Here is a 25,738-nt window from a genome sequence, read left to right as displayed (position 1 = left end):
GAAAACTGGACAGCCACATGGAAAAGAATGAAATGAGAACACTCCCTAACACCAGACACAAAAATAAACTCCAAATGGATTAAAGGGCTAGATATAAGACCAGACAATATCAAACTCCTAGAGGAAAACATAGGCCAAACACTCTCTGACATAAACGACAGCAACATCTTCTCAGATTCTCCTATCAGAGTATTGACAATAAAAAGAAAAATAAACAAATGGGCTCTAATCAAACTTCAAAGTTTCTGCACAGCAAGGAAACCCTAAACAACACAAAAAGACAACCCACAGAATGGGAGAAAATCTTTGCAAGTGAATTGACTAACAAGGGATTAATCTCCAAAAGTTATAAACAACTTTTGCAGCTCCATACCAAAAAACAAGCCTATCAAAAAATGGGCAGAAGATCTAAACAGACAATTCTCCAAAGAAGACATACAGATGGCCGAGAAACACATGAAAAGATGTTCAACATTACTCATTATTAGAGAGATGCAAATCAAAACCATTCTGAGGTACCACCTTACACCAGCCAGAATGGCCATCATCCAAAAGTCTACAAACAATAAGTGCTGGAGAGGGGGTGGAGAAAAAGGAACACTAGTACACTATTGGTGGGATTGTAAATTGGTGCAACCACTGTGGAAAACAGTATGGAGATGCCTCAGAAAACTAAACATAGAACTACCACTTGATCCAGCAATCCCTCTCCTGGGCATCTATCCAGAGAACACCACGATTCGCAAAGACACATGTACTCCAATGTTCTTTGCAGCAGTATTTACAATAGCCAAGACATGGAAACAACCTAAATGTCCATTGACAGAGGAGTGGATCCAGAAGATGTGGTCCATATACACCATGGAATATTACTCAGCCATTAAAAAGAATGAAATACCAGCATTTTTTGCAACATGGATGGACCTAGAAACTATCATGCTAAGTGAAGTCGGTCATACAATGAGACACCAACATCAAATGCTTTCACTGACACGTGAAATCTGAAAAAAGGACAGACGGAACTTCTTTGCAGAACAGATGCTGACTCACAGACATTGAAAAACTTACGGTCTCCACAGGAGACAGTTTGGCGGGTGGGGGGATGTGCCTGGGCTGTGGGATGGAAATCCTGTGAAATCAGTTTGTTATGATCATTATACAACTAGAGATGTGATAAATTCATTTGAGTAATAAAAAAAATTAAAAAAAAAAACATAGAATCTAGGAAATACAACAAACTAGTGACTCTAACAAAAAAAGATGAAGACTCACAGAGAGAACATACTAGTGGTTACCGGTGGGGAGTGGGAAACGGGAGGAGTAACATCAGGGTAAGGGTTTCCACTTGGCCAGAACTGTGTGACACAGCCACCTCTTGTTAGGAAGGCCAAGAATACAGAGATAGAACAATGGGTCAGGGACAGTGCCACCCAAACCAAATCAAGGGAGAAAAGGAAAGTAACTTAACAGTGTCTGTCAATTTTCCAGAAGAGAATCCACAGGTTAGCCAAAGTCAATTTCAGCTGCAAGCAACCAAGAATGCTACTTGATGTGCAAGCGGACCAGGAGTCTCAGAGATCTGCAGAGCAATGAGTCTCAACCAGTGCACACGAGAGGGTTAGTGGAGTGCACGAGAATTGTTTCAGCAATGGACTGGGCCAGGAGACCCATTACAGGTTATTCCCAAGTTATTTAGAGACAGAGATGGGCAAGTGTAGACAGCTACTACAGGAAGCTGGCAGAGACGTTAGGAGAGATGGGTCATGGCTAAAGGCAATTATTTGTCATGTTTTATTCAGGATGCTAAGTATGTATACATAGGATGGGGGAAAGTGGTAAGAGTAAGGCAGAGGTTGACAATTTAGGAAAGAAATGGGCTAACACATGAAGACCCCAGAGGCTGTGAGAAAAGGTAGAGTCAGGAGCCCTAGCAATATACCACCAGGACGACCTCCCTTTGGCTATGCTGCCACTCAGCATAGGGTGCTATCCTGCAGCTAAACTGGGCTTTTCATTCAGAGCCCAACTCCAGGAGGGAAGGAGCAGTGGTCTGGCTGCAGGTCTCCAGACCCAGACTGTGGCCACCGCTGTGTAAGTGAACACTGAAACATTCCCATCACATCCCTGCCTCTCATTTCTCTTACATGACTTGGACAAGAAATCTTTATGGTGCCCTTTTAGGTTTTGACGTCTATCATTCTTTCTTTCTTTTCTTTTTTTTTTTTTTGGCTGCACCCGCAGCATGCCTAAGTCCCCAGACCAGGGCTCAGATTGGCACCACAGCAGCAACCTGAGCTGCTGCAGTGATAACACTGGATCCTTAACCTACTGAACCACCAGAGAACTCCTGATTTCTCTAATTCTTAATTTTCTCCCATTATACCTTCTCTTCTTTATTTCAAAAGATTCTCTTTATTCTCCAAATAAACAAACTCCACATTATTCTTATTTCCAAAGAAACCACTATCTCATGTCAAAGTTTCTGCTAATTAACTTATACCATACAGTTTTGAAAATATATTACTTTCTCTTCCATTAAACATAACCACTGTGAGGGCAGAAAGAAAAATATGCATTAATTTTACAAATCAACTGGGGGGAGTATAGGAGTGGCTCCAGTATATATTTTTCACAAGCTTTTTTTAGGTTTGACAAAATTGTATCTACTTTTTTGTGCTATTTTATGTAGAAAGTAAATAAAACCACCAAAGAGAAGGGGAAATGCCAAAAACTAACCATTTCCACGGAAATACCTTACCAATACTCCAGAATTTTTAAAGCATATTTTTTCTCTGAACTGAATAGAATATCTTTATATGTAGTTACATAAAGATTAGAAAAAAATAAAGTGGAATTACAGGTGATGTTTTTTCCTTTCTGCCCACCTGTATTTTCTAAATTCTCTACAATGAACATATATTATTACCTCCTAAGTTTCTTTAAAATAACTTCAAAGGCCAAAAACATTTGCTATGGACCAAAGATTCCAAGTGAGGTAGAAAATAAAATTAAAGAACTGATTTTAAATATGCTTTTAGATATAATCCTACTTATTATTAGCCTTGACAAAAACTACATTCAGTTTTAATTTAGTGACAATAATATACACACACAAAGATTAAACAGTTTACCACTAAGGCCTAAAACTGGGTAGAAGTTATGTTACTTTTGGTAAGAGTATAAACTTTTAAAACCATTCCTGTAAAGCAGGATAGAAAATAAAGTCCACTGAAACTTACATGAACCTGCAACAAGTCAGCTCCCAGCACCTAAAACTCATTAAAGAAATGAAAATAAAGAAAGAGAAAGGAAAGAAAAGGGTACACTAGCTCCTTGTACTTTTCAACTCAAGAGGTCGAGAGAGAAATATGACCCCAATATGTCAAGAAAATAGGAATTGTCCATTTTGTGGCTTGGCATAAATATTTATGGATCTTCATGCTTCATCACCCTCCATGTTCTTACATTAAGTTTTTGTTTCTTAAAAATACAGCAGCAGAAGAGAAATTTTGAAAAGGATGTCAGATGAAAAGCAATCTAACTAAGAGAAGAGGTACAAAGCACACAGCATGGCTTCCTGACTTCCTCTGTGTGGAAGAGCCAGGCCACAAAGTAATGCCTCTATTTCCCTCAGCAGCTCCCCTGCCTTCCATTTGGTTTTCTATTAACTCTGATCTTTCCTAGATTTGAAACGGAGCTACAACAGAGTATTTCACTGCACAAGAACAAACACACGTTATATTGTCTCATGTTTCTATGAAAGGAAATAAAGGTAATGTCATCTGTGGGTCTCAGGGTAAATCCATTCCTCAGAGCATCTTTTCCTTGGACACATGGGGTTCAGCACTAATCCAGGACACAGGAATGGTGACGTTTTCATTAAACCCCAAAAATGTCATATATGTTAAAGTTGTATCGAAAAAATAAAACAAATAAGGCTTTCCATAAAGAAAATGCATGTCCCCATCTTTTTATCAATACTAAAATATGACACTGACCTCAGTGGGATTGAATATACGAAAAATCTGATGAATTTTAGATTAAGAATGATTATAATATTAAAGGTGCTACTAAGATTTTTCTTTCTTTGGCATAAAGAGAAACGTTTTGAATGTTTGTTAATTTTTATTTTATTTTTTTGTTAATTTTTAAAACAGAGAGTGAACGTCTCCTTTTAGTATTTATTAAACACCAAGATGCAAAACTACAAGTCCTAAGACTAAGTGTATGAAAGGAAAAAAAATTATAGTGAACACTACTCTCCGATTAGGTAAAATGAACGCAGGCAGGGAGAAGGAAAGAGAGATGGTGCTAAGTCCTCTGGCTCTCTCATTGCCACAGCCAAGCTCCACACCCTCCTGCATCCTCTGCCAATGTTTCACAGTCTCCCTTCCATCCCCTCACTCTTGAAATGCTCTTCAAAGTTGCTGGACATCACCAATAGTAACTTGTATTGACACTCTTTTACTCAACTATTACCACAGTTTACAAAAAATTACCTAAGTCTTCTCCCTAAGAAACTTAATCAACAGCCTATAAATACTCACCTCATATTAGAAGTCAATTATGTAATATATAAATCAATCTGAGGAGTTCCCGGTGTGGTGCAGGGGGCTAAGAATCCAACTGCAGCAGCTTTGACCCCAAGCCTCCACAGTGGATTAAAGGATCTGGCGTTGCCACAGCTGCTGCTCAGGTCACAGCTGCGGCTCAGAGTCAATCCTGGCCTGGGAACTTTCATATGCTGCAGGTTCAGCCATTAAAAAATAATGATAATCAATCTGAGATAGAAGTTGCTGAAGGTCAGGGTTAGGATTAGGATGCAAGGGTAAAACCTAAAACTTTTGATTATCATCTCCAGATTTTTTTTTCATTGTAGCTGATTTACAATGTTGTGTTAGCTTCTGATGCACAGCAATGTGATTCAGTGACGCACATACACACACATACACATTTTCAGACTATTTTTCATTATAGTTTATTACAAGATACTAAATTTAGTTTTCTGGGCTATACAGTCAGACCTTGTTATCTACTTTATATAATGGTAATTTGTGTCTGATAATCTCAACCTCCTAATTTATCCCTTCTCCACTCCTTCCCCAGTGGTAACCATAAATTCATTTACTATGTCTGAGTCTGTTTGTTTTATAAATAAGTTCATTTGCGTCATTTTTAGATCCCACATATAAGTGATATCATATGGTATTTGTCTTTTTCTGACTTACTTCACTTAGTATGATCATCTCTAGATCCATCCACATTGCTGCAAATGATATTATTTCATTCTTTTTATAGATGAGTAACATTCTACTGTATACATGTGCCACATCTTCTTCATCCACTTCTCTGTCATTGGACATTTAGGCTGGTTCCATGTCTTGGCTATTTTAAGTAGTGCTGCAATGAACATTGGGGCGCATATATCTTTTCAAATTATGGTTTTCTCTGGATAGATACTCAGGAATGTGATTGCTCTATCATATGGTAGTCCTATTTTTCGATTTTTAAGGAACTTCCATACTGTCTTCCACAGTGGCTGCAACAATTTGCAATCCTACCAAAAGTTTAGGAGGGTTCCCTTTTCTCCACACCCTCTCCAGCATTTATTGTTTGCAGGCTTTTTGATGATGGCCATTCTGACTGGTGTGAGGTGAAATCTCATTGTGGTTTTGATTTGCATATCTCTAATAATTAGTGATGCTGAGCACCTTTTCATATGCCCGTTGGACATCTGCATGTCTTCTTTGGAGAAATGTCTGTTTAGGTCTTCTGCCCATTTTCTGATTGTGGTTTTGTTGTTGTTGTTGTTATTGAGCTATATAAGCTGTTGATATATTTTGGAAATTAAGCTCTTGTCAGTTACATCATTTGCAGATTATTTTCTTCCAGTCTGTAGGTTGCCTTTTTATTTTATGTTTTCCTTTGCTGTGCAAGAGTTTATAGGTTTGATTAGTCCCACTTGTTTAATTTTGCTTTTATTTCTATTTGCCTTGGGATACTGAGCCAGAATTATTTTTCATCAAAAGTATATGATATTTACACTCGATTAATGAACTTTCCAGGTTCCAGGTTTAATTATCAGCTAATTCTTCATGTTTAAGCCAGCAATTCTATAATTAGTTCAAGAGAAACTTAAATAAGGTGAATAGAGCCAATCAAAGCTTAATCACATACAAAATAAAAGCTGTTTAAGACTGTAGAGTAAACTGCAGGTGGCAAATTAATGAAAGAGAGGCAGACAGAAACAATGAGAATTCAGAGCACTCTAAAGATTTTTAAAATGCAGATTATTAACTTGTATTTTATTCTATATTCTTTATGTAATTCCAAAATTCTTTTTAGAAAGGTTTCCAAAATAAAAATACCTAACATATCTTTCTACACCGCCATTTAAATTCAAAACCACTACAACTGAACAGTTTATCTGTTTGTCAAGTCTGCCATCTTCTGGCTGTAAATGGAATCGCAGCTGCTGATAAAAATAATATAAACAGCAACTGATAAATTTAAGGTACCTTTCTTAGGGTTTAAATTTTACCCACTGGAGTTCCCGTCGTGGCGCAGTGGCTAACGAATCCGACTAGGAACCATGAGGTTGCGGGTTCGATCCCTGGCCTTGCTCAGTGGGTTAACGATCCGGCGTTGCCGTGAGCTGTGGTGTAGGTCGCAGACAAGGCTCGGATCCTGCGTTGCTGTGGCTCTGGCGTAGGCCAGCGGCTACAGCTCCAATTAGACCCCTAGCCTGGGAACCTCCATATGCCGCGGGAGCGGCGCAATGAAATAGCAAAAAGACAAAAAAAAATAAAATAAATTTTACCCACTGATACTGAGGCATAAGTTCATCATACCTTTCTTTCTTATAAGACTCTCCATATATACAAATAGCCAATAGGTACAGAACGAAAATTTTTTATTTTTTGAAGTATAGGTCTTCTCTTGCCTAACAAAACTAACATACTTGATAATACAGACTCTACACACAAAGTTAAGAGTCTTTTTCACCAAAAATAATTATCTTGGGCCCTGTGTCTAGAAGTTGTTTGCAGAATTTTATACACCCCAGAGATAAGCCCAAGCCCCAAATGGCTTTCTGACTTTTGTAACTTTCCATAAAAGAATGGAGCTGGGATCGCACATTTGATGCTAAATGTCTCATGGATGCATTTCTAGATCTCAACCAATATAAAATCTGAAAATGGAGGCGAATGTAATGCTAACTACATTAGTTTCCTATTGCTGCTGTAACAAATTACTACATTATTAGTGGCTTAAAACAACACAAATGGGAATTCCCATCATGGCTCAGTGGAAGCAAATCTGACTAGCATCCATGACAACATAGGTTCAATTCCTGGCATTGCTCAGTGAGTTAAGAATCTGGTGTTGCCATGACCCTGTGGTGTAGGCCGCAGATGCGGCTCAGATCCCTCGTTGCTGTGCTGTGATGTAGGGCAGGCCAGTGGCTACAGCTCCAATTCGAACCCTAGCCTGGAACCTCCATACGTCAGAAGCAGCCCTAAAAAGACAAAAAAATAAAAAAGAAAAAACCCCACAAATCTATTCTCATAATTGTGGAGGTCAGAAGTCCAAAATGGGTCTGAGCTAAAATACAGGGATCAGCCAAGCAGCATTCCTTCTGGGGACTCTAAGGGAGCATTTACATCGTTTTTTTTGGGGGGGGGGAGGGGTTTTTTTGTTTTTTTGTTTTGTTTTGTTTTTGTCTTTTTGCCTTTTCTAGGGCCGCACCCACGGCATATGGAGGTTCCCAGGCTAGGGGTCCAATCAGAGCTGTAGCTGCCGGCCTACGCCAGAGCCATAGCAATGTGGGATCTGAGCCACATCTGCGACCCACACCACAGCTCACCTCAATGCTGGATCCTTAACCCACTGAGCAAGGCCAGGGATCGAACCCGAAACCTCATGGTTCCTAGTCGGATTCATTAACCACTGCGCCACAACGGGAACTCCAGGAGCATCTACATCTTTGTTTCTAGAAGTCACCTGCAGTCCTTGGTCTGGGAACCCTTTCTCCATCTTCAAACCATCAGCATAACATCCTAACATCTCTCTCTCTGACTCTGCCACTTCCCTCTTATAAGGACTTTTGTGCTTACACTGGGCTCACCTGAATGACACAGAAAACCTTCTCATCTTAAAATCCTTAACTTCCTCACCCCTGCAAAGCCCTTTTGCCATGTTAGGTAATTCAGTCACAGGCTACAGGGACTTGGACATCTTTAGACCATTATTTTGCAGACCATCATAACCAAAGGCAAATTTTAGAACACTGACCTTGTCTTAGTTTAAGAAACCCAGAGTGATCTGAGTTCTTGACATAACCCAAGCAGTATACTTCCCATCTCCAGCTTGGCATCAGTTCTGCCATTTTTAAAAACGACATAAAAAGGAGAAAATTAAGGTCTAATATTTCTCTCTTCACTCTGCAATGGTGTCTTATCATCTATAGCAGCTGGGAAACCTTCAATGTATCACTCAACTTCTGTGAATTTCAATTTCTTCATCTTCTGAAACAACAGCCTTCCCAAAACAATTCTAAAATGTGCTCACCAACTATAATCTGTGTAACATGGGACCAGAAACAAATTTAATGGCTATTTCACGTGTAACATGCTAGGCTGAGCACTTTAGAAGCACTGTATCACTTAATCTTTACAAGAACTGTGACGGGGTAGCATGAACCCAGTATTTCAAGAGAAGGAAAACAGCAGCTCAGTGAGCCTGAGTAAACGGCCTACAGACACACAGCAACACACAGACAAGTCACAATTCCGACCCTGATCTGTGTAACCTGACAGCTCATGACCCACATGCTGTCTCCTTACCGAGACCTCCTCAAATATTCTCTACTTATTTAATAAATGGATCCAACTTCTTCACACATTCCTCAAGGACAGGGGTCAAAATTTCTTATTCTAAGTCTCTGAGCAGCAATCGCAATGCTGGATACATAAAAAGCACTCAGATATCTCAAAGTACAAAATTACAAACCAAAGCAAGCTTGTAACATTGGCAATTTAATTCATTATGCTACCAAGAATCCTACTCTTAACAAGATAATGTGGTAAAAAATAATAATAATAAAGGTTTGTCCCTGCCAAAGTGCAGAACCCCAAGACAGAGCTACTCTTAACTTTAATAGCTTGGCTCTTGGAAAGAAGTCTTTGGTTTTCCACTGACAATGGAGTGGTAGTATTGGCCAAGGAACACTCTTCTGGCTTAAAAAGGTTTCTTCAACTTCATCCATTTTCCTATATGAAAGTCAAATTCATTGTTTCTGTAAAGCTGAACTTAATCTGTGTTCCATAAACTGACACTGCTCTTAATAAAAAAGCCAACAGAGAGCTCCCCTTCCCTCCTGTCTACTAACCACACAAGATCATCACTGACCGACCCTGGCCAATTATAAGGTCACGAGTCATAATCACCTGAACAAACGCAGCTACCACAGTAGGGAGAAGAAAAGTCCAGACAACAGAGGACAGTCTGAAAAGTGCTGGAGAAATCAAGCCAGCAGGAAAGGGGGTGGGGTCGGGGGGTGGGGTGGGGTGAGGTGAGTTGTTCCATAACAAGAACCTGACTGGAAAATCTCAGCACATCCATGCCAGGACTCGAAACAAATAACTACCAGCAGGATCATGCCCACACAAGGGTCATGCCAGGCCCTGCCCTCTCTCTCCTTCCTCTCCTTTCTGTCAGCTCGGCCCAGAGGGCCGGGCCAGCTGGAGGGCTGGGGTATGCTTAGCAAGCCAAGCTCAGGAACTGATGGAGAGTTCAAGCATGTGCACAACACGCACAGACACGATGAGTAAAAAGACAGCCACCATGAAACAGACCCTGGAGGAAGGAAGGCTGCTGGAAGAGCTTTGAAAAGAACCCCCACCTTCTGGCCAATTCTCATGAACTTGAATTCACCTTCTCCCTCTGCAAGCCCCAGCCTTGCCTCAAGGGAGGCTCTCTCTCTCCAGCAATTTCTAGAACACTCTCCTCACCTCCATTCACACATCACATCCACCTCCACACAGCTGGCAGAGGTTGTTCTTAAAATACCAGCCAGGGCTGTTCTTCTGCTCAGCCCTTCAGAGAATAACAGCCAAAACCTCCTCGCCATAGCAGGCAGGGCCTTGACAATGACCTGGCTATGTCTATTCCATGTAGAAATTGAAAACGTCTAACAAGGGCTCTGCATAACTTCAGTAACTTCTTTGCAGGTTCACTTAACAATCGCACTCTGAAATGCAGCTTGAGGACTAGCTATTCCACAAGGCCTTTCCTAAGTCAACACCCATCTACCTACTCCAACCCACTCCCCTTCAGGCTCTCAATGCACCTTGTGCTTATTACTGTCCTAAAATAACTGTAACCCTTACACACTTACACGTCCATCTACACCTCTAGACTGCAAGCCTCTAAAGGCAGTATTTTGTCATTTTCTCTTCAGTGCTGAGAACACATTAAGATCTAAACCCATACTGCCAGGTGAGGACAACAAAAGTGGTAGAGGAAACGAAGAGCTTCTGAATAAAAGCAGCTGATACAAAAGGAATCCCCGGGGTTAGTAGGTATACGCTACTATATATAAAATAGGTAAACAGCAAAGCCCTACTGTATAGCACAAGGAACTATACTCAATATCCCGTAGTCAACCATAATAGAAAAGAGTATGAAAAAGAGTATGTATATATAGTATAACTGAATCACTTTGCTGTACTCCAGAAATGAACACATAGTAAACTGACTATCTTTCAATTTAAAAAATAAAATAATAGAAGTCAAAGAGGTCCAAATAAAGAAAGGACGTAAAAAGGAAAGTGTTTAATGGCAACAATGGAAAAGGAGGTTTTTTTGTTTTTTTTTTTTGTCTTTTTAGCTATTTCTTTGGGCCGCTCCCGCGGCATATGGAGGTTCCCAGGCTAGGGGTCGAATCGGAGCTGTAGCCACCGGCCTACGCCAGAGCCACAGCAACGCGGGATCCGAGCCGCGTCTGCAACCTACACCACAGCTCACGGCAACGCCGGATCGTTAACCCACTGAGCAAGGGCAGGGACCAACCCGCAACCTCATGGTTCCTAGTCGGATTCGTTAACCACTGCGCCACGACGGGAACTCCAGGAGGTTATTTTTTATATTCTGGAGATTAACTTTCTTTTTTCAGGGCCACACATGCAGCAAATGGAAGTTCCCAGGCTGGAGTTGAAACAGAGCTACAGCTGCTGGCCAACGCCGCAGCCACAGCAATGCCAGATCTGAGCCACATCTGCAACCTACACGACAACTCATGGCAACACCGGATCCTTAACCCACTGAGGGAAGCCAGGGAATCAAACCTTCATCCTCATGGATACTAGTCAGGTTCATAACCCACTGAGCCATAATAGAACTCCCTGGAGATTAACTTGTGTGATTATTACAGTTCTGCATTCCTAAGAATGAGTCACCAAGTCCATCCATCTTATGTACGTGATGTCCTAAAGTGAAAAAAGGTTCCAGGCACAATGGAAATCGAACAGACAGGAGAATAGGGCAAGAGGCCCCCATTGGCAGAGGCATGTGCTTGGAGGTATCACAAGGCTAAGTGCCTGGGTGAGTGTGGTGGGGTATCTGACTGCTCGGTTTCAGCTCCTAATTAAAGTACAGATCTCCTAGCACTATCTGTACATTCCTGCCTGCAGACATCGTGAGGTACACAAGCATTTTCATCTGTGGTATGGCTGCCAGCTTCCTTCAGACCTGACAGCAATCCTGCACTTGGGTGACACCCATCTTATTTTTCACTTGGCTTATCTCCCATGACTCGACTGTACAACAGCACCAGAGACTGATGGACTATGACCACAACTGTAGAGAGCTCATTTCTATTAATGTATGGACATTTCAAAATCCACCATGATCACTTCAAAAGCAAAAACATGTTTCAAAAGTTGTCACCTTTTTTTTATTGTCTTGCTCAGTGGTTCTTCCCAGAAAAGTCCAGTAAAGGTCATGAAAAACACTATACACACATTTTAGAACATGATACTAGGAATGTAGTAGAAAATAGCTTAATCCCCATTAGGGAAAACACAATGATAAAAAAACGTGTCACACTGTATAGCTGACAACACCCCTGACAACAAACACATGTAATTCTTCAAGCAGCCAAATCAGTGGGAAAGCCGCATAAAAATGATGTGCTCACCCCATATTCTGATACTCAACAAGGCCCTGAATGTCCACAGTACAAAGTAGCTCCACAGACCATGTTAGGTGCTAGAGTAGTTGAATCACAGCCTAAGCTGCTTTCACTTTCGAGGCTCTTCAATGGCACTCACCTTGAAGAAAACGGCCAGAGCTGGATACACTAGGCTCACCCTAACTTCAAAATCCAAATCTACTTGTCTGAGTACACCGCCACCCTCTAAACTAACCAATTCATTAATGAGGGTTTTTTAGTAAGCCTAAAAGTATGTCATTCTGAGAAAGCCAAAAGGAATAATTACATTTTCTATCATGGTGTTCCACACCTATGAAAATACTCTTCGGCACCCAATTGCCAAGTCAACTCAGTAAAAATATTTACTTCTGGGATATAATTAACATTTTTGATAATCTTTCAGTGGTGCTTAAGTATCACTAAATACCAGAACTATCCAAGAATCTTGTTTAAAATGCAAGGCCCCCAAGAGCCACTTCTAAAAAATCTTCGTTTATAACCTGCTGCCCAGGCAATTGCTTGTAAAGCAGGTGCTCCGTGGGCCACACTGATGTGTAGGGAAGTACTGTTAGAGGCTGTCAGAAAAGCATTTACAAAACATGGTATCCTTTCATTCCTAGCTTTCTCAATCCCAAGTTAGAATGGGGCTGAAAAGTAAAATCTGCCACCATTTATTTATGTGAGGACATGCAACCTCGTCACCCGTGAGCACATTAAATTCACAGGGGCCATTTTTAATGGTAAAGAAATTTCAATGTTCTTTTATCTCTGAAAACCATGCTAACTAAGGGTATAAGTAGGGAAAGGCAAATCCTAAAGCCTTAAAAAAAAAAAATTCTGCTATGTTACAGCATCTGTTATATTAAAGTAAACCTGCACCAACCCTTCTGATCTAATTACAGATTCCACTTCTCACAGGGCTTGTTCTGTGCCTGATGAAAACTGAGCTGTAAAATAATTGAGGTAGGGATTTAGAGATTTGGTACAGCAAACTTCCTAATAAAAATGGCACAAACGGGACTCTTCCTACTGTTGTTACATATTAAATCTTATTTGATCGATTTTACTGTATTCCAAATTACAAACATACGGTAGAAGGTTGTAATTATAGTTTTATTGATTTGTCATTAACTTTTAATCAAGCTGCTGCTACAGGGAATGGTTATCACGACAGTGTTCTTTTGTTTCTAAGTTTCACACACTTATCACTACAACAAGATAACTGTGGACACATACCAACAAAATATATTACGGTTTCTAAGGAATCCATTTGCATCATAACTATCTTATATCAAGCCAAATGTGTTCCACAACAATGACTGCGCTAAACTGTACCTGATTTTCTCTAGGTCTCATTATACTTTTTTGACCACTGACAACTATACATGTTTTTTTGCTTTCTATTCCTTTTATCTATTTGTTTCTCCTAAATGCACCAGTTTCTTTCCCTTACTTACAGTAGCCACACTTGGATGAATCTGAAACCATAAGTTTACACTCTACAAAACTGAAGCATGTTGCTGAAGTTTTTTTTCTTTGTTTTACCACTGTGCCCTCGGCATATGGAAGTTCCCACGCGAGGGGTCAAATCAGAGCTATAGCTGCCAGCCCACATCACAGCCATGGCAACTTGGATCTGAGCTGCATCCAAGCCACGTCTTCAACCTACACCACAGTTCATGGCAATGCCAGATCCTTAACCCACTGAGGGAGGCCAGGGATTGAACCCACGTCCTCATGGATACTAGTCAGATTCTTAACATGCTGAGCCACAACAGGAACTCCCACTGATAATTTTACTGAAGAAAGTTCAAAGATTACTGGAGCACCAGAACCAACATTTTCACAACTTCATAAATGTGGCAAACTTTAGCATACTAAACAGTAACTGAATTTAAAATCAAAGTCAACATCAAGAGATGCTGCACCGGTCAAGTCCACGATCTATGTACCTAATGCTGATCAATTCTACTCTTAAGGTTCTCCAAGTATCAAAGAAACTACATAAAAGGCACCTGACATTAGGCCTTAGCTCCTAAGGGCCAGTGAAACCTTAAGAGACACAATAAAGATAAGAGTGTCCTAGGAAGTTCCCATTATGACTCAGTGGTAATGAGCCCAACTAGTGTCCACAAGGATGCAGGTTCGATCCCTGGCCTCACTCAGTGGGTTAAGGATCCCGAGTTGCCATAAGCTGTGGTGCAGGTTGCAGATGAGGCTCGGACCAGTGTTGCTGTTGCTGTGGCGTAAGCCTATAGCTGCAGCTTTGATTTGACCCCTAGCCTGGGAACTTTGATATGATACAGGTACATCCCTAAAAAAAGGCAGAAAAAGGGGGGGGGGGTGTCCTAGAATTATTTATTTATTTCCAGTCTTATGGATACCTACTTCCTATCCTTAGGTCCTAACTCTTAAGTCCACCCACCCCATCTCCTATGCCCAACAGTTCACACACAGAATATTATGTTTAAAAATCCCCAATTTTTAAAAAATATCTGTTATACATACTGACATGTTAGAATACACAGTATTTTCTACAAATGTAAAGCTGTATAATTAATATAAGTGATGTAACAACTACCCTTTGCCCTACTTAATTATATCACTTGTTACATTCTTGGTCCATCTAAGAGACAGAAATTTTATAAATTGAAGAAAGTCTATTCTCCAACATGGCAAGAACTTTCAGGCAGGATGGCCCTGTGTGAAATGAAAAAAAGTGGCCAGGTTCTTTTTGCTGCTTACTCTCAGTAACATACCAAATAATGTAAACCAAGTGTTGAATTTATGAGAATATATTTAAACTTAATCAAAGCAACTGGCAATTCTACAACAGGCAAGAGCAATCATAAGGATAGAAGCTTTACAACCTGAGACAGTGAAACTCTCACACACCATTTGTTATTCTTCAGTATATAAACTCGAAAATAATTACATTGCAATGGAGGTTCTATATCAGAACATAATCACAAAAACACAATCTACACCAAGAGTAACAGGTTAAAAGATTTTTTTTAATTAAACAGAAATTGCTCTTAAATCACAGACTAAAGTGATCTGCAGGTAGAATTCAAGCACCAGAGTCCTTATTTTGGGTAAGAATGGAGGGAATGTAAATCTCTAGAAATCGTATGCAAACTGTACATATGCTCACTTTATTGAGGAGACAACCATGGGTATCATTAAATGCCTTAAGGGGCCTCTAGCTCGTAAAAGGAACTACTACTTTATGCTCTTTGCTATTCAAGAATTAATATATTTTTAGTCCCATCACACTTTCAAGTTCAGTAAATTATTAAAGCAATTTTATAAAATCCAGAATTAGCTTGGGTTCTGAAAAACCATTTTTAAACCAATATCAAAAAAGTTTTACAGAAAACAGTGAATTTAATGTCTCTCAGGCTAATTTCTTTCAACATTCTCTTCAAGGAACCATCCAAAAGATTTCTTAAATCAAGAAATTCACTGTATAGTACTGGAAAATATAAAACCATATATACTCCCAGATGTAAATAAATAAACGCAAAAATATCAAAGAGGACCAGATATCTTTTCTTCGCATACCAAACATCATAACCTCAACAATTCAAAGTATCACATGAATAGGGAGACCCCTGCTTTTTTTAGAACTGAGATTATTTTCTCCATAATTCCTTTTCTCCTGAATTGTTCAGTTACTAGTATCTGGTATGTTTTCATCAACCAAACTGATATAATAAATATGACTTTTTTCTTTACAGTAACTTATAAAGAAATTACCTTAACACTTCCCAACTCATTCTATGAGGCCAATTTTACCTTAATACCAACACCAGTAAAGATAAAGGAAAGATAACTATAGATAGGCATCTCTTACAAATAAAGAAGTCAAGTCCTCAACAAAATACTAGTAAATAAACCTAGCATCATATAAACAGTATTATATACCATGATCAAGCAAGATTTAACATCTGGCTTGCAAATCAAGGAGTGATTTAGCATTTGAAAATCAATTAATACAAAACACAGACTCAGTAAAATAAAGAATAAAAATCACATGATTATCTCAACAGACAAATAAAAATCAATGACAAAATGTAACCATTCCTAATAGAAAAAAAAATTCACTTATCAGAATAGGAATAGAAACATTATACTTAACTGAAACACTAAATACTTTCTTCCTAAAATCAGGAACAAGATAAGGATGGCCATTCTCAACACTCTTATTCAACACTATACTGGAGCTTCTAACCATGTCAATTAAGCAAGAAAATGAAATAAAAGACATACAGATTGTATAGAAAGAAGTAAAACTATCTCTATGTGCAGATGATATGATCTTATTTGTAGAAAATCTTAAAGAATCCACTAAACTTTACATGTAATTGAGTTCAGCAATGCCAAAGGATACAAGATCAGTATACAAACATCGATTTGTTTCTATACACTGGCAATAAACTAACTGAAAATAAAATTAAGAAAAAAGTTCAATGTACAATAGCATCAAAAAGAATACATTACTTAGGAATAAATCTAACAGAAATATAAAATGTATACTAGGAAACTACAAAACATTGTTAAAAGAAACTAAAGAAAATTAAACAGCTTATGTTTATGGATTGGAAAATTAATACGGTTACAATGATAATGCTCCCCAAATTAATCTGCAGATTCAGTGCAATCCCTACCAAAATCTCAGTTGCCTTTTTTGCAGAAATTGACAAGCAGATTCTAAAATTCACATAGAAATGCAAAAGACCCAGAAGATGCAGAAACAATCCTGATAGAGAAGCACAAAGTTGGAGGACTCACTTCTGATTTCAAAACCTACTACAAAGCTGCAGTAATCAAGGTTGTGTGGTACTAGCCTAAGGAGAGACATATAGAACAACAGAACAGGATACAGAGTCCACAAATAAGCCCTAAGCTTATGGTCCATTAGTGTCTGACAAGGGTGCCAAGGCCATTCAATGGTTAAAGAAGAGTCTTTAACAAATGGTGCTAGGTCAACTGGATAAACACATGCAAAAGAATCAAGTTAGACCAGGTACAAAAATTAACTCAAAACAGGTCAAAGACCTAAACAGAAGAGTTAAAATTATAAAACTCTTGGAAGGAAACATAGGTATAAATATCTTCATGATCCCAGGTTAGGTAATGGTTTCTTAGCTATGATATCAAAGCACAAGCAATGTAAGATAAAACAGATAAACTGGACATCATCAAAATTGAAAACATGCTTCAAAGGACAACATTAAGAAACTGAAAAAACACATAGAACTGGACAGAAATTTTGAAGATCTAGAACATTTAAAGAACTTCTACAACTTATATACAACTTAAAGAATGAGCAAAGGAGATGTCATAGATATTTCTCCAAAAAAGAAATGCAAATAACCAATAAGCACATGAAAAGAGGCTCAAAATCACTAGTTCTCAGGGAAAGGCAAGTCAAGTAATTAAAAGGACAAGTAATTAAAAAGACAAGTAATACTAGGAAGTTGGCAAAGATGCGCAGTAGAAATTGGAACCTATGGAGTTCTCTTTTGGTGCAGCAGGTTAAGGATCTGGTGTTGCAGTTGCTTTGGTCGCTGCTGTGGCTTGGGTTCAATCCCCGGCCCAGGAACTTCCACATGAACCCTTACCACTGATGGAGGGAATGTAAAATGATGCAACCACTATGGAAAGCAGCCTGGCCAGTTCCTCAAAGGGTAAAGTCATATGACCAACATTTCCACTCCTAGGTATATACCCAAGAAAACTGAAAACATCGGCAACTTATGTGTGAACAAACAAAATGTGGTAAAGCCATATCACGTGGATTATTATTTGCCAATAAAATGGAATGAAGTTCTGGAGTTCCCATTGTGGAGCAGTGGTTAACGAATCTGACTAGGAACCATGAGGTTGCAGGTTCGATCCCTGGCCTCACTCAGTGGGTTAAGGATCTGGTGTTGCTGTGAGCTGTGGTGTAGGTCACAGATGCAGCTTGGATCCTGTGTTGCTATGGCTCTGGCATAGGCCGGCAGCTACAGCTCCAATTAGACCCCTAGCCTGGGAGCCTCCATATGCCGCAAATGTGGCCCTAGAAAAGACGAAAAGACAAAAAAAAAAAAAAAAAAAAAAAAAGGAATGAAGTTCTGATACACGTTACAACATGGATGAAATCTTGAAAATACTATGCTAAGTGAAAGAAGCCAGTCACAAAAGACCAAGATTGTAGAATTCCATTTACATGAAACATGCAGAATAAGCAAATCTACAGAGACAAAGGGTAGACTAGTGGTTGCCTAGGTAACAAAGATTAGAGGGATAGACAGATTAGATAGATAGACAGACAGATACAAACATACATACATACAAGACCATGTGATTGTCCTTTAATATTGGGCAAGAAGGGCTGGAGAAAGGTAAGTGGGCGAGGGGAGAGGGGGAGCTTTTGTTGGTATTATATACTCTTCTCTATGTTAGCTTACAAAAAGTATATAGTCCTGTATTTTTTAATTACAAATATTTTATCACCTACATCATGTTTTTTTGGCTCATGAATTACTTACAAAAAAAAAAAGTTAAATGTTTTTTTAAAACCATGGGAGGGATGGACTGCCTATGTTTTTGTCACTACTTTCCAATTTCACTTCATTATAACCAGACAACAAGTGATCTATATGACATGTTCTCCACACCATTTGCTGAAATTTGCTTTGGAAAGTACTGGGTCATAAACTTTTATTCATGTTCCAAGTACGCTTGAAAAAAAGGAATAATCTGTAACAGGTGCAGAACTCTATACACATCCATTAGACCATTCCTGCCATCATGCTGTTCAAATTTTCTATGGTCTTAACATGTTACACTTGCCTAGTCTTAAGACTTTTACAGATAGGTGTGAGTATCTCCAATAAAGGTAATATTCATTTCTCGTTAAATGTGGCAATTTTTTGCTTTATATTCTGAGACTATGCTATTTAGTTCAGGTTTATTACATCTCCCAGGAGAACTGTTCCTTGCATCATTATACTATTGTCTCTTATTTGCTTTAAATATTTCAGCTAGCATTTCTGAAATCAAGGTCAATCAGAGAAGCAGAACCATGAGGAATGATAAGAATAAGGAGCTAGTGAAGGGACATGAGTGGTAATTGACAGAGCTGGTTAAGCAATTTATGTAGACCTGTTGCTTTTGCATCTAGTGTTGGGATTGAAATTTAGATGGCAGGCCATTAGGAAGAAACAGTGAATGTGAAATGGGGAAGAGCAAGGACCAACTGGAACTCACATTCTCCCTAACCATTCTGATGGTGTGGGGGACCTACAGTATAAACACCCACACATCTGACTCAAAATTTAGAGAGGCTGAAAGAGAAGATCTAGTGGGAGCTGGGAGAGCTGGAGGCCTGGCAGCTGCCTAAAGCCAAGAGATCAGTGATGAGGGGTATGAACTGCAACAGTGCCTGACCCCACACCAACCTTCTGATTATAAACACAACTGCTGCTTCATTTTCGCCTTGCAAATCTTGAGCAAACTTCTCTTATAGCCAGACTAGCCTGGAACCCTCCTGGAAAGGGAGTTTTAGGAAATAGAGTTCCAGCTCAATTATGCCACCACGATTTGCACAGCTATTTTCAACCATCTCTTTAATGTTGTTCTTTCTGTATAATTATGTTTGAGGAATGTTGCTTGTAAATAATATATAGCTGGATTTTTCTTTCATCCTATTTAGACTATCTTTCAACTAGTATGTTTAACCCAAGTACATTTATTGGGATTTACGACATTCATAATTTATGACTTTTCATAATTTAAAAATAAAGTAATATCTGTACTGAAGATATACACATGCTTTGCATTTCTGAAGTATTTTATATACATAACATTACCTACCACTTCTCCAGCAGAGGCAGCCAACATATGCTTCACAGGCATCAAATATGAAGATGAATCAGAGTGCAGAAACCATTTTACATATTCATAGGTGATGAAAAAGGCAGCAGCTGAAATTTAACACAAGCCAGTCTTTCACAAACTTTAAACATGTATGCAAACTGTTACAAAATGTTTCTCAAAAAAATTACAATTCTAATTATTAAATTATGAGATAACTGATAAATAGTTAAATATGTACTCTTCCTCCCCACCCCTTTACTCTTGCAGATTTGACTAAGCTCATGCTACATACCTGACCTTGGACTTACAAAAATGCAGAAGACAGGATTCCTGCCCTGTGGAAGCCTAACAGCTAACCTGTTATTTACCAGTCTATACTGGCATGTCAATACCATTTTAGTAAGCTTTTTAGAAAAGGATATGGAACTTCCCCTGTGGTACAACAGGTTAAGGATCCAGTGTTGGCACAGTTGCAATGCAGGTCCCAACTGCAGCACAGGTTCAATTCCTGGACCAGGAACTTCCACATGTCATGGGTGTAGCACAAATATATATACATACATCAATTTCTGTGATCCAAACTATCTTTAATATGGTCATAAAACAATCAGCTACCCTGATTTATAAAAAGATTAAAATTGCAAACATATACCTTAAATAAATAAAACGTCTATTCCACAACATTTTATTGCTAGTTACTCAAAATAACCATGGCTACTTTTTACTACTCACCTTTACATCAAAGAAACAATCAACCATTTAATTAAAACTGGAAATCAAAATCTCCAAAAAGATACCCCCATCACCATGAGCTAATCTTAACTGCACAAGGCTTTACAACTTGTCATGTACAGTTAATCATATGATGTTTATCACTCACATAAAAGATGAGGCATGAAAGATAAATAAGTAGCAAAGTCATCTTTCGAAGGACATTTGAATGTGTCAAGGTAGAGACTGAAACACTCAGGAAAAGTAGTTGCTGTTGTGGCTTAGTGGAAATGAATCAGACTAGTATCCATGAGGAAGCAGGTTCAATCCCTGGCCTCACTCAGTGGGTTAAAGACCTGGCGTTGCTGCGGCTGTGGTATAGGTCAGCTGCTACAGCTTCAATTCCAGCTCTAGCCTGGGAACCTTCATATGCCATGGATGTGGCTCTAAAAAGACCAAAAAAAAAGAAAAGAAAGAAAGAAAGAAACACTCAGGAAAAGAAGAGCTTGATAGTAAAAATCAGTTCTCCACAGTTAGGGTCAACACCCCTCAGCTGCTAAGAAATAAACTGCAGGCCCAATGAGGAGGCACACTGTCCCTGGATGAGAAATGATCATGCAAGCAGTTTTACATAGTTAATAAAGGTCCCTGTTCCCACTTGTGATTCTTAAGGAGGTTCTTCCTACGCTGGCCCACTCATTAAATGCACAGCTAGAATATCTACAATTGCATTCACCTCTAAGTTCCACCTGCTACATACCCCATCCTCCCATCGGCACTCCCCAAGACTGAGAACAAAACAAAAAACTATATTTTTTCTAATTTCCTTCTAAATATGGAGCGAGGCCTTCAATACAGGTCTTTTCATCTCTTCTTTCAACCTTCAGTCCCTCCCAAGCCCCCTGTAGAATACGTTCTCAAAACGTCTACAGCCTCTGAATGTTACACTGGTGTCTTGTACTCAGACTCAAACCTTAACCAAAAGCAAAACAAGAAGAAAAAAAAAAAATGTCACACAGGAAGTTTCCATTCACTAAAAACCTGCAGGAAAAAAAAGAAAAAAAAAAAAGGCCATTTCTGAAACTCTGGCACTTTGACTGTTGACCCAGCGCCCCCACTGAAAGGTGCTGTGGATGGCGAAAAAGAAAAGCAGGGCAAGACTACTACTTAATCATACACACACAAAATTCAAACCCCATTCTGTATGTAAACTCCTACTGACACTCTATACCAACCCTGTGAGCTTAAGGTAGCACCAGGTACCCACTAACACTTCAGCTTATCAACAATTCCTATGTGTGGCGTTTCCACTGTGGCTCAGAAAGTTAAGAACCCAGCTAGTATCCATGAGGATATCCCTGGCTTCGCTCAGTGGGTTAAGGATTTGGCATCGATATGAGCTGCGGAGTTGATCACAGATGCAGCTCAGATGTGGTGTTGCTGTGGCTGTGGTAGAGGCCTCAGCTACAGCTCTGATTTGACTGCTAGCCCAGGAACTTCCATATGCTGCAGGTCCAGCCCTAAAAAGAAAACAAAAACAAAAACAATTCCTATGTGTGACACGTAGGAGGGAGAAAATATTTACAAGGATGAAGAAGATATCCTAAGAACTAATGGCTAAGAGATAGGGACTTAGTAACATATTCCTTGGTGGTTCCCAAGGTTCCCTTGGGGTCAGAGGATCCCAAACTTGTCTGCATATTAAAATCACCTGGAGACTTTTTTTTTTTTTTTTAACCCTCCAAAACTCAAGCTACACCTCAGATCAATACATCCCAATCTCTGAAAGTGGGACACAGGCAGCAGGAATTTTTTAAAATTTAAAAAAATTTTAAAAGCAAAATTCTTAAAAAAAAAAAAAATCTCTTCAGGTGACCAGGTGATTGCAATGTGGACAAAGTCAGGAACCAAGACCCATTTCCTTCATATAAAACAAAACTTGGCATGGAGGGGGTGGTCAACAGCAACTTGCTCTCATCAATTACTGAAAAATGAAGACACACAAAAAGGCAAGAATAACCTCAAAACAGTTGGCTGTTCAAAGGATAGCTTGGTATGAGGGAAGAAGGGAGAAACTAAAGGACAAAAACGATCTGCACTACAGATCTTTATGTGAATGCTCTGCTCAGAGGTGAACATGGACATTTTAATATCAAGTGAACAGAAAGAATTTCTAATGAAATATACTGAGAAAAAAGAAATCGAACCCTAAGATTTAAGAATCGTCTGGAGCAGCGCTTTGTGAAAATTATGTGTGTGTTTGATAGCGATGGTTTTCTGTTTGCTTAGTCTGCTTTTGAGAGCCAGTCAAAGCATCAGTAAACAATTATTAACATAAGTGTCTGAAAACAGTATACCAACAGATGGCTTAAGTAAAACAGATTAAATTGATTATAGAATAAGAGGGCCATAAATCACACGACTTCAAAACAAAAACAAGACATTGGAAAGAGGAGGTTAGTGGGAATGGGTTGCATCATTTAAGAGGAATTTAGTCAAGACAAAAATTTAATGCTTCTTAGGTTCATCTGCTCCACAAGAATCTCCAAGACAGCAGTTTTTACTCTCAGCCTCATATCTGAATCACCTGGGAAGCTACTATGTAACTCCTGACATCCAGGCAAAGCCCAGACCAATTAAACTTCTGGCGGAGACATAGGGATCAGTATTTTGGATTTGTTTCGGTTTTGCTTTTTCATTTTTTCAAGTTTTACTGAAATATATAGTTGATTTACAGTGAGACATCAGCATCTTGCAAAGCTTCCCAAGAGATTCCACTGTGCAGGCAAGGTTGAGAACAACTGTTCTAGGCTGGAGTAAAACTTTAAGGATTCTAACCAGGAGTTTTAACGAGAACCACTTTAAAAAAGATTGCCCCCCCCCTTTTTTTTTTTTTACAAATACACTAGGATGACTAGCACTAGCTCAGTCAAAAGTAATAGATTAATGAATAGAACAAATCCAGAAAATCAACATCAAACATATATGAAATTCTACATAGGGTCAGACTACATATCATTCTGAAAATAAACTCCACTATCTTGGCTTTATATAAAGCAGAGATAATAATATTAATATAATTTTTACCATTAGGAAAGGATCCGATAGCAGTAGAAGGAACACCAGCATATATTCCACGAAAACCACCAGCCTTATTAAATCCTTGGGGACTCTGCAGCCTGGTTTTAATGGTATCCAGAGGAAATAATATCAAGTCCACAGAGACACCTGCTACCCCACCAGCCTTTAAAATTAAAAAAAAAAAAAGGAAGAAAAAGAAAAAAGATTACAATAAAATAAAACCTCTCATTTCTTTCAAGCATTGTCTTAAAACATACCATAGACTACTACAATATAGACAAAAGCCCTACTGAAATCTACAGATCGTCCTGGAAAATAGCCATTATTGTACTATATTTTCAAATTGTAAATTTTATACTACACATTGTTTTAAATTTTTAATGATTTTTAATAGATTTATTTTGAAATAAATTTTAAGGTCATTTTTAGTGGTTTCATAGGGTTCAAAAAAGCAGATAACCTCAGAAAGATGAAGAGTTCAAAGTCTCCTTCCCTGTACCTAAAAACTCAGGTAACCACTTTTATTGGTTTCTCATTGTATCCTTCCAAAGTTAATTGAGGCAAATACAAGCAAATGTGAATATTTTATTCTACCTTTTTTTTTTAAAGTAAAACAGTATGCTGCACCCTGCTTTTTACATTTGACAACTTACCTTAGCAATCTTTTCATATCAGACCAAATGCTATATTTCTGTCTTTTTAACTAGTAAGTAGTGAATCAATTTTTTTTATATTTCCATTCTAAACAATTAATGTTCCATATGAATCTAGATCCACATTTTAAGAATCACTTATCTGGAGTTTCCATTGTGGCTTAGCAGGTTACAAACCCAACTAGGATCCATGAGGATGTGGGTTTGATCCCTGCCCTCGCTTAGTGGGTTAAGGATCTGGCCTTGCCATGAGCTGGGGTGTAGGCCAGCAGCTGCAGCTTCAATTCGACCCCTAGCCTGGAAACTTTCCATATGCCTCCAATGTGGCCCTAAAAAAAAAAAAAAAAAAAAAAAAAAGAGAAAGAAAGAAAAAAAAATCCCTTATGTAAGGATTCCTATAGTATTTTCTCTACTTTGTGTATATTTGAAGATTCCTTGATAATTTTTAATTTAAGCAAATGAAAAAAAAAAAAAAAAAAAAAACAGCTGAATTTCAAGAGGACATTAAAGCCTGGCCCAAACCAGTCATCTCCTAAGAGATGCCACATTGCTTTAGAGAAGCTGCACTTTAAAAACTGATTAAAAACTAAGCACTTCATGATTACATGAAAGTATATGTAGAATATTTTAAATAAAAAGAAATTCAGAAAAATAAAAAGTATGAATTCAGAGACAGTATCAAAGAAAGGTCAATACACAACATCTAAAGGCACCATTCAAAGATATGAATCAACACCATTTCATACTAAGCAGACAGAAGAATTACGGAGGCAACTCTTTTTTTTTTTTTTTTTTTTTTTTTTTTTTGTCTTTTTGTCTTTTCTTGCGCTGCTGCCTCGGCCCATGGAGGTTCCAGGCTAGAAGTCAAATTGAAGCAGTAGCTGCTGGCCTACGCCAGAGCCATAGCAATGCAGGATCTGAGCCGAGTCTGCGACCTACACCACAGCTCACGACAACACCGGATCCTTAACCCACTGAGCAAGGCCAGGGATCGAACCTGCAACCTCATGGTTCCTAGTCGGATTCATTAACCACTGAGTCACAACAGGAACTCCCGGATGCAACTCTTAATATGGTTCCTACATAGCAATTTTTAAACTGAATTGCTAACTCTTCCTATCTTGGATTTTGAACCATGTGAATATATTCAAAAAATAAAAGCAGACATTAACAACTATGCGTTCCATAACAGAGAAAAAGCATTGGTACT

General features: G+C 38.7%; 1 protein-coding gene across 6 annotated transcripts in view; it reads right to left on the bottom strand.

The window, feature by feature from the left end:
• SLC25A26 (solute carrier family 25 member 26) overlaps window positions 1-25,738 on the bottom strand; it is a 166,435-nt gene that overhangs the window by 125,304 nt on the left and 15,393 nt on the right. For all 6 annotated transcript variants that reach the window (XR_002337625.1, XM_021069195.1, XM_021069193.1 and 3 more), the window contains exons 2-3: window positions 23,882-24,038; window positions 20,081-20,190 (exon numbers count right to left, since the gene is read on the bottom strand). Coding sequence is in view for 5 of the 6 variants with exons in the window: in XM_021069195.1 (XP_020924854.1) it covers window positions 20,081-20,190; window positions 23,882-24,038 (267 nt within the window). In the remaining variant the exon portion in view is untranslated. The remainder of the gene's footprint in view (window positions 1-20,080; window positions 20,191-23,881; window positions 24,039-25,738) is intronic.

The sequence above is a fragment of the Sus scrofa genome, chromosome 13 (assembly GCF_000003025.6).
Source record: "Sus scrofa isolate TJ Tabasco breed Duroc chromosome 13, Sscrofa11.1, whole genome shotgun sequence".
NCBI lineage: Eukaryota > Metazoa > Chordata > Mammalia > Artiodactyla > Suidae > Sus > Sus scrofa.
Note: the sequence above shows the minus strand (reverse complement) of the source record. Positions and strands in the feature narration are given on the sequence as shown.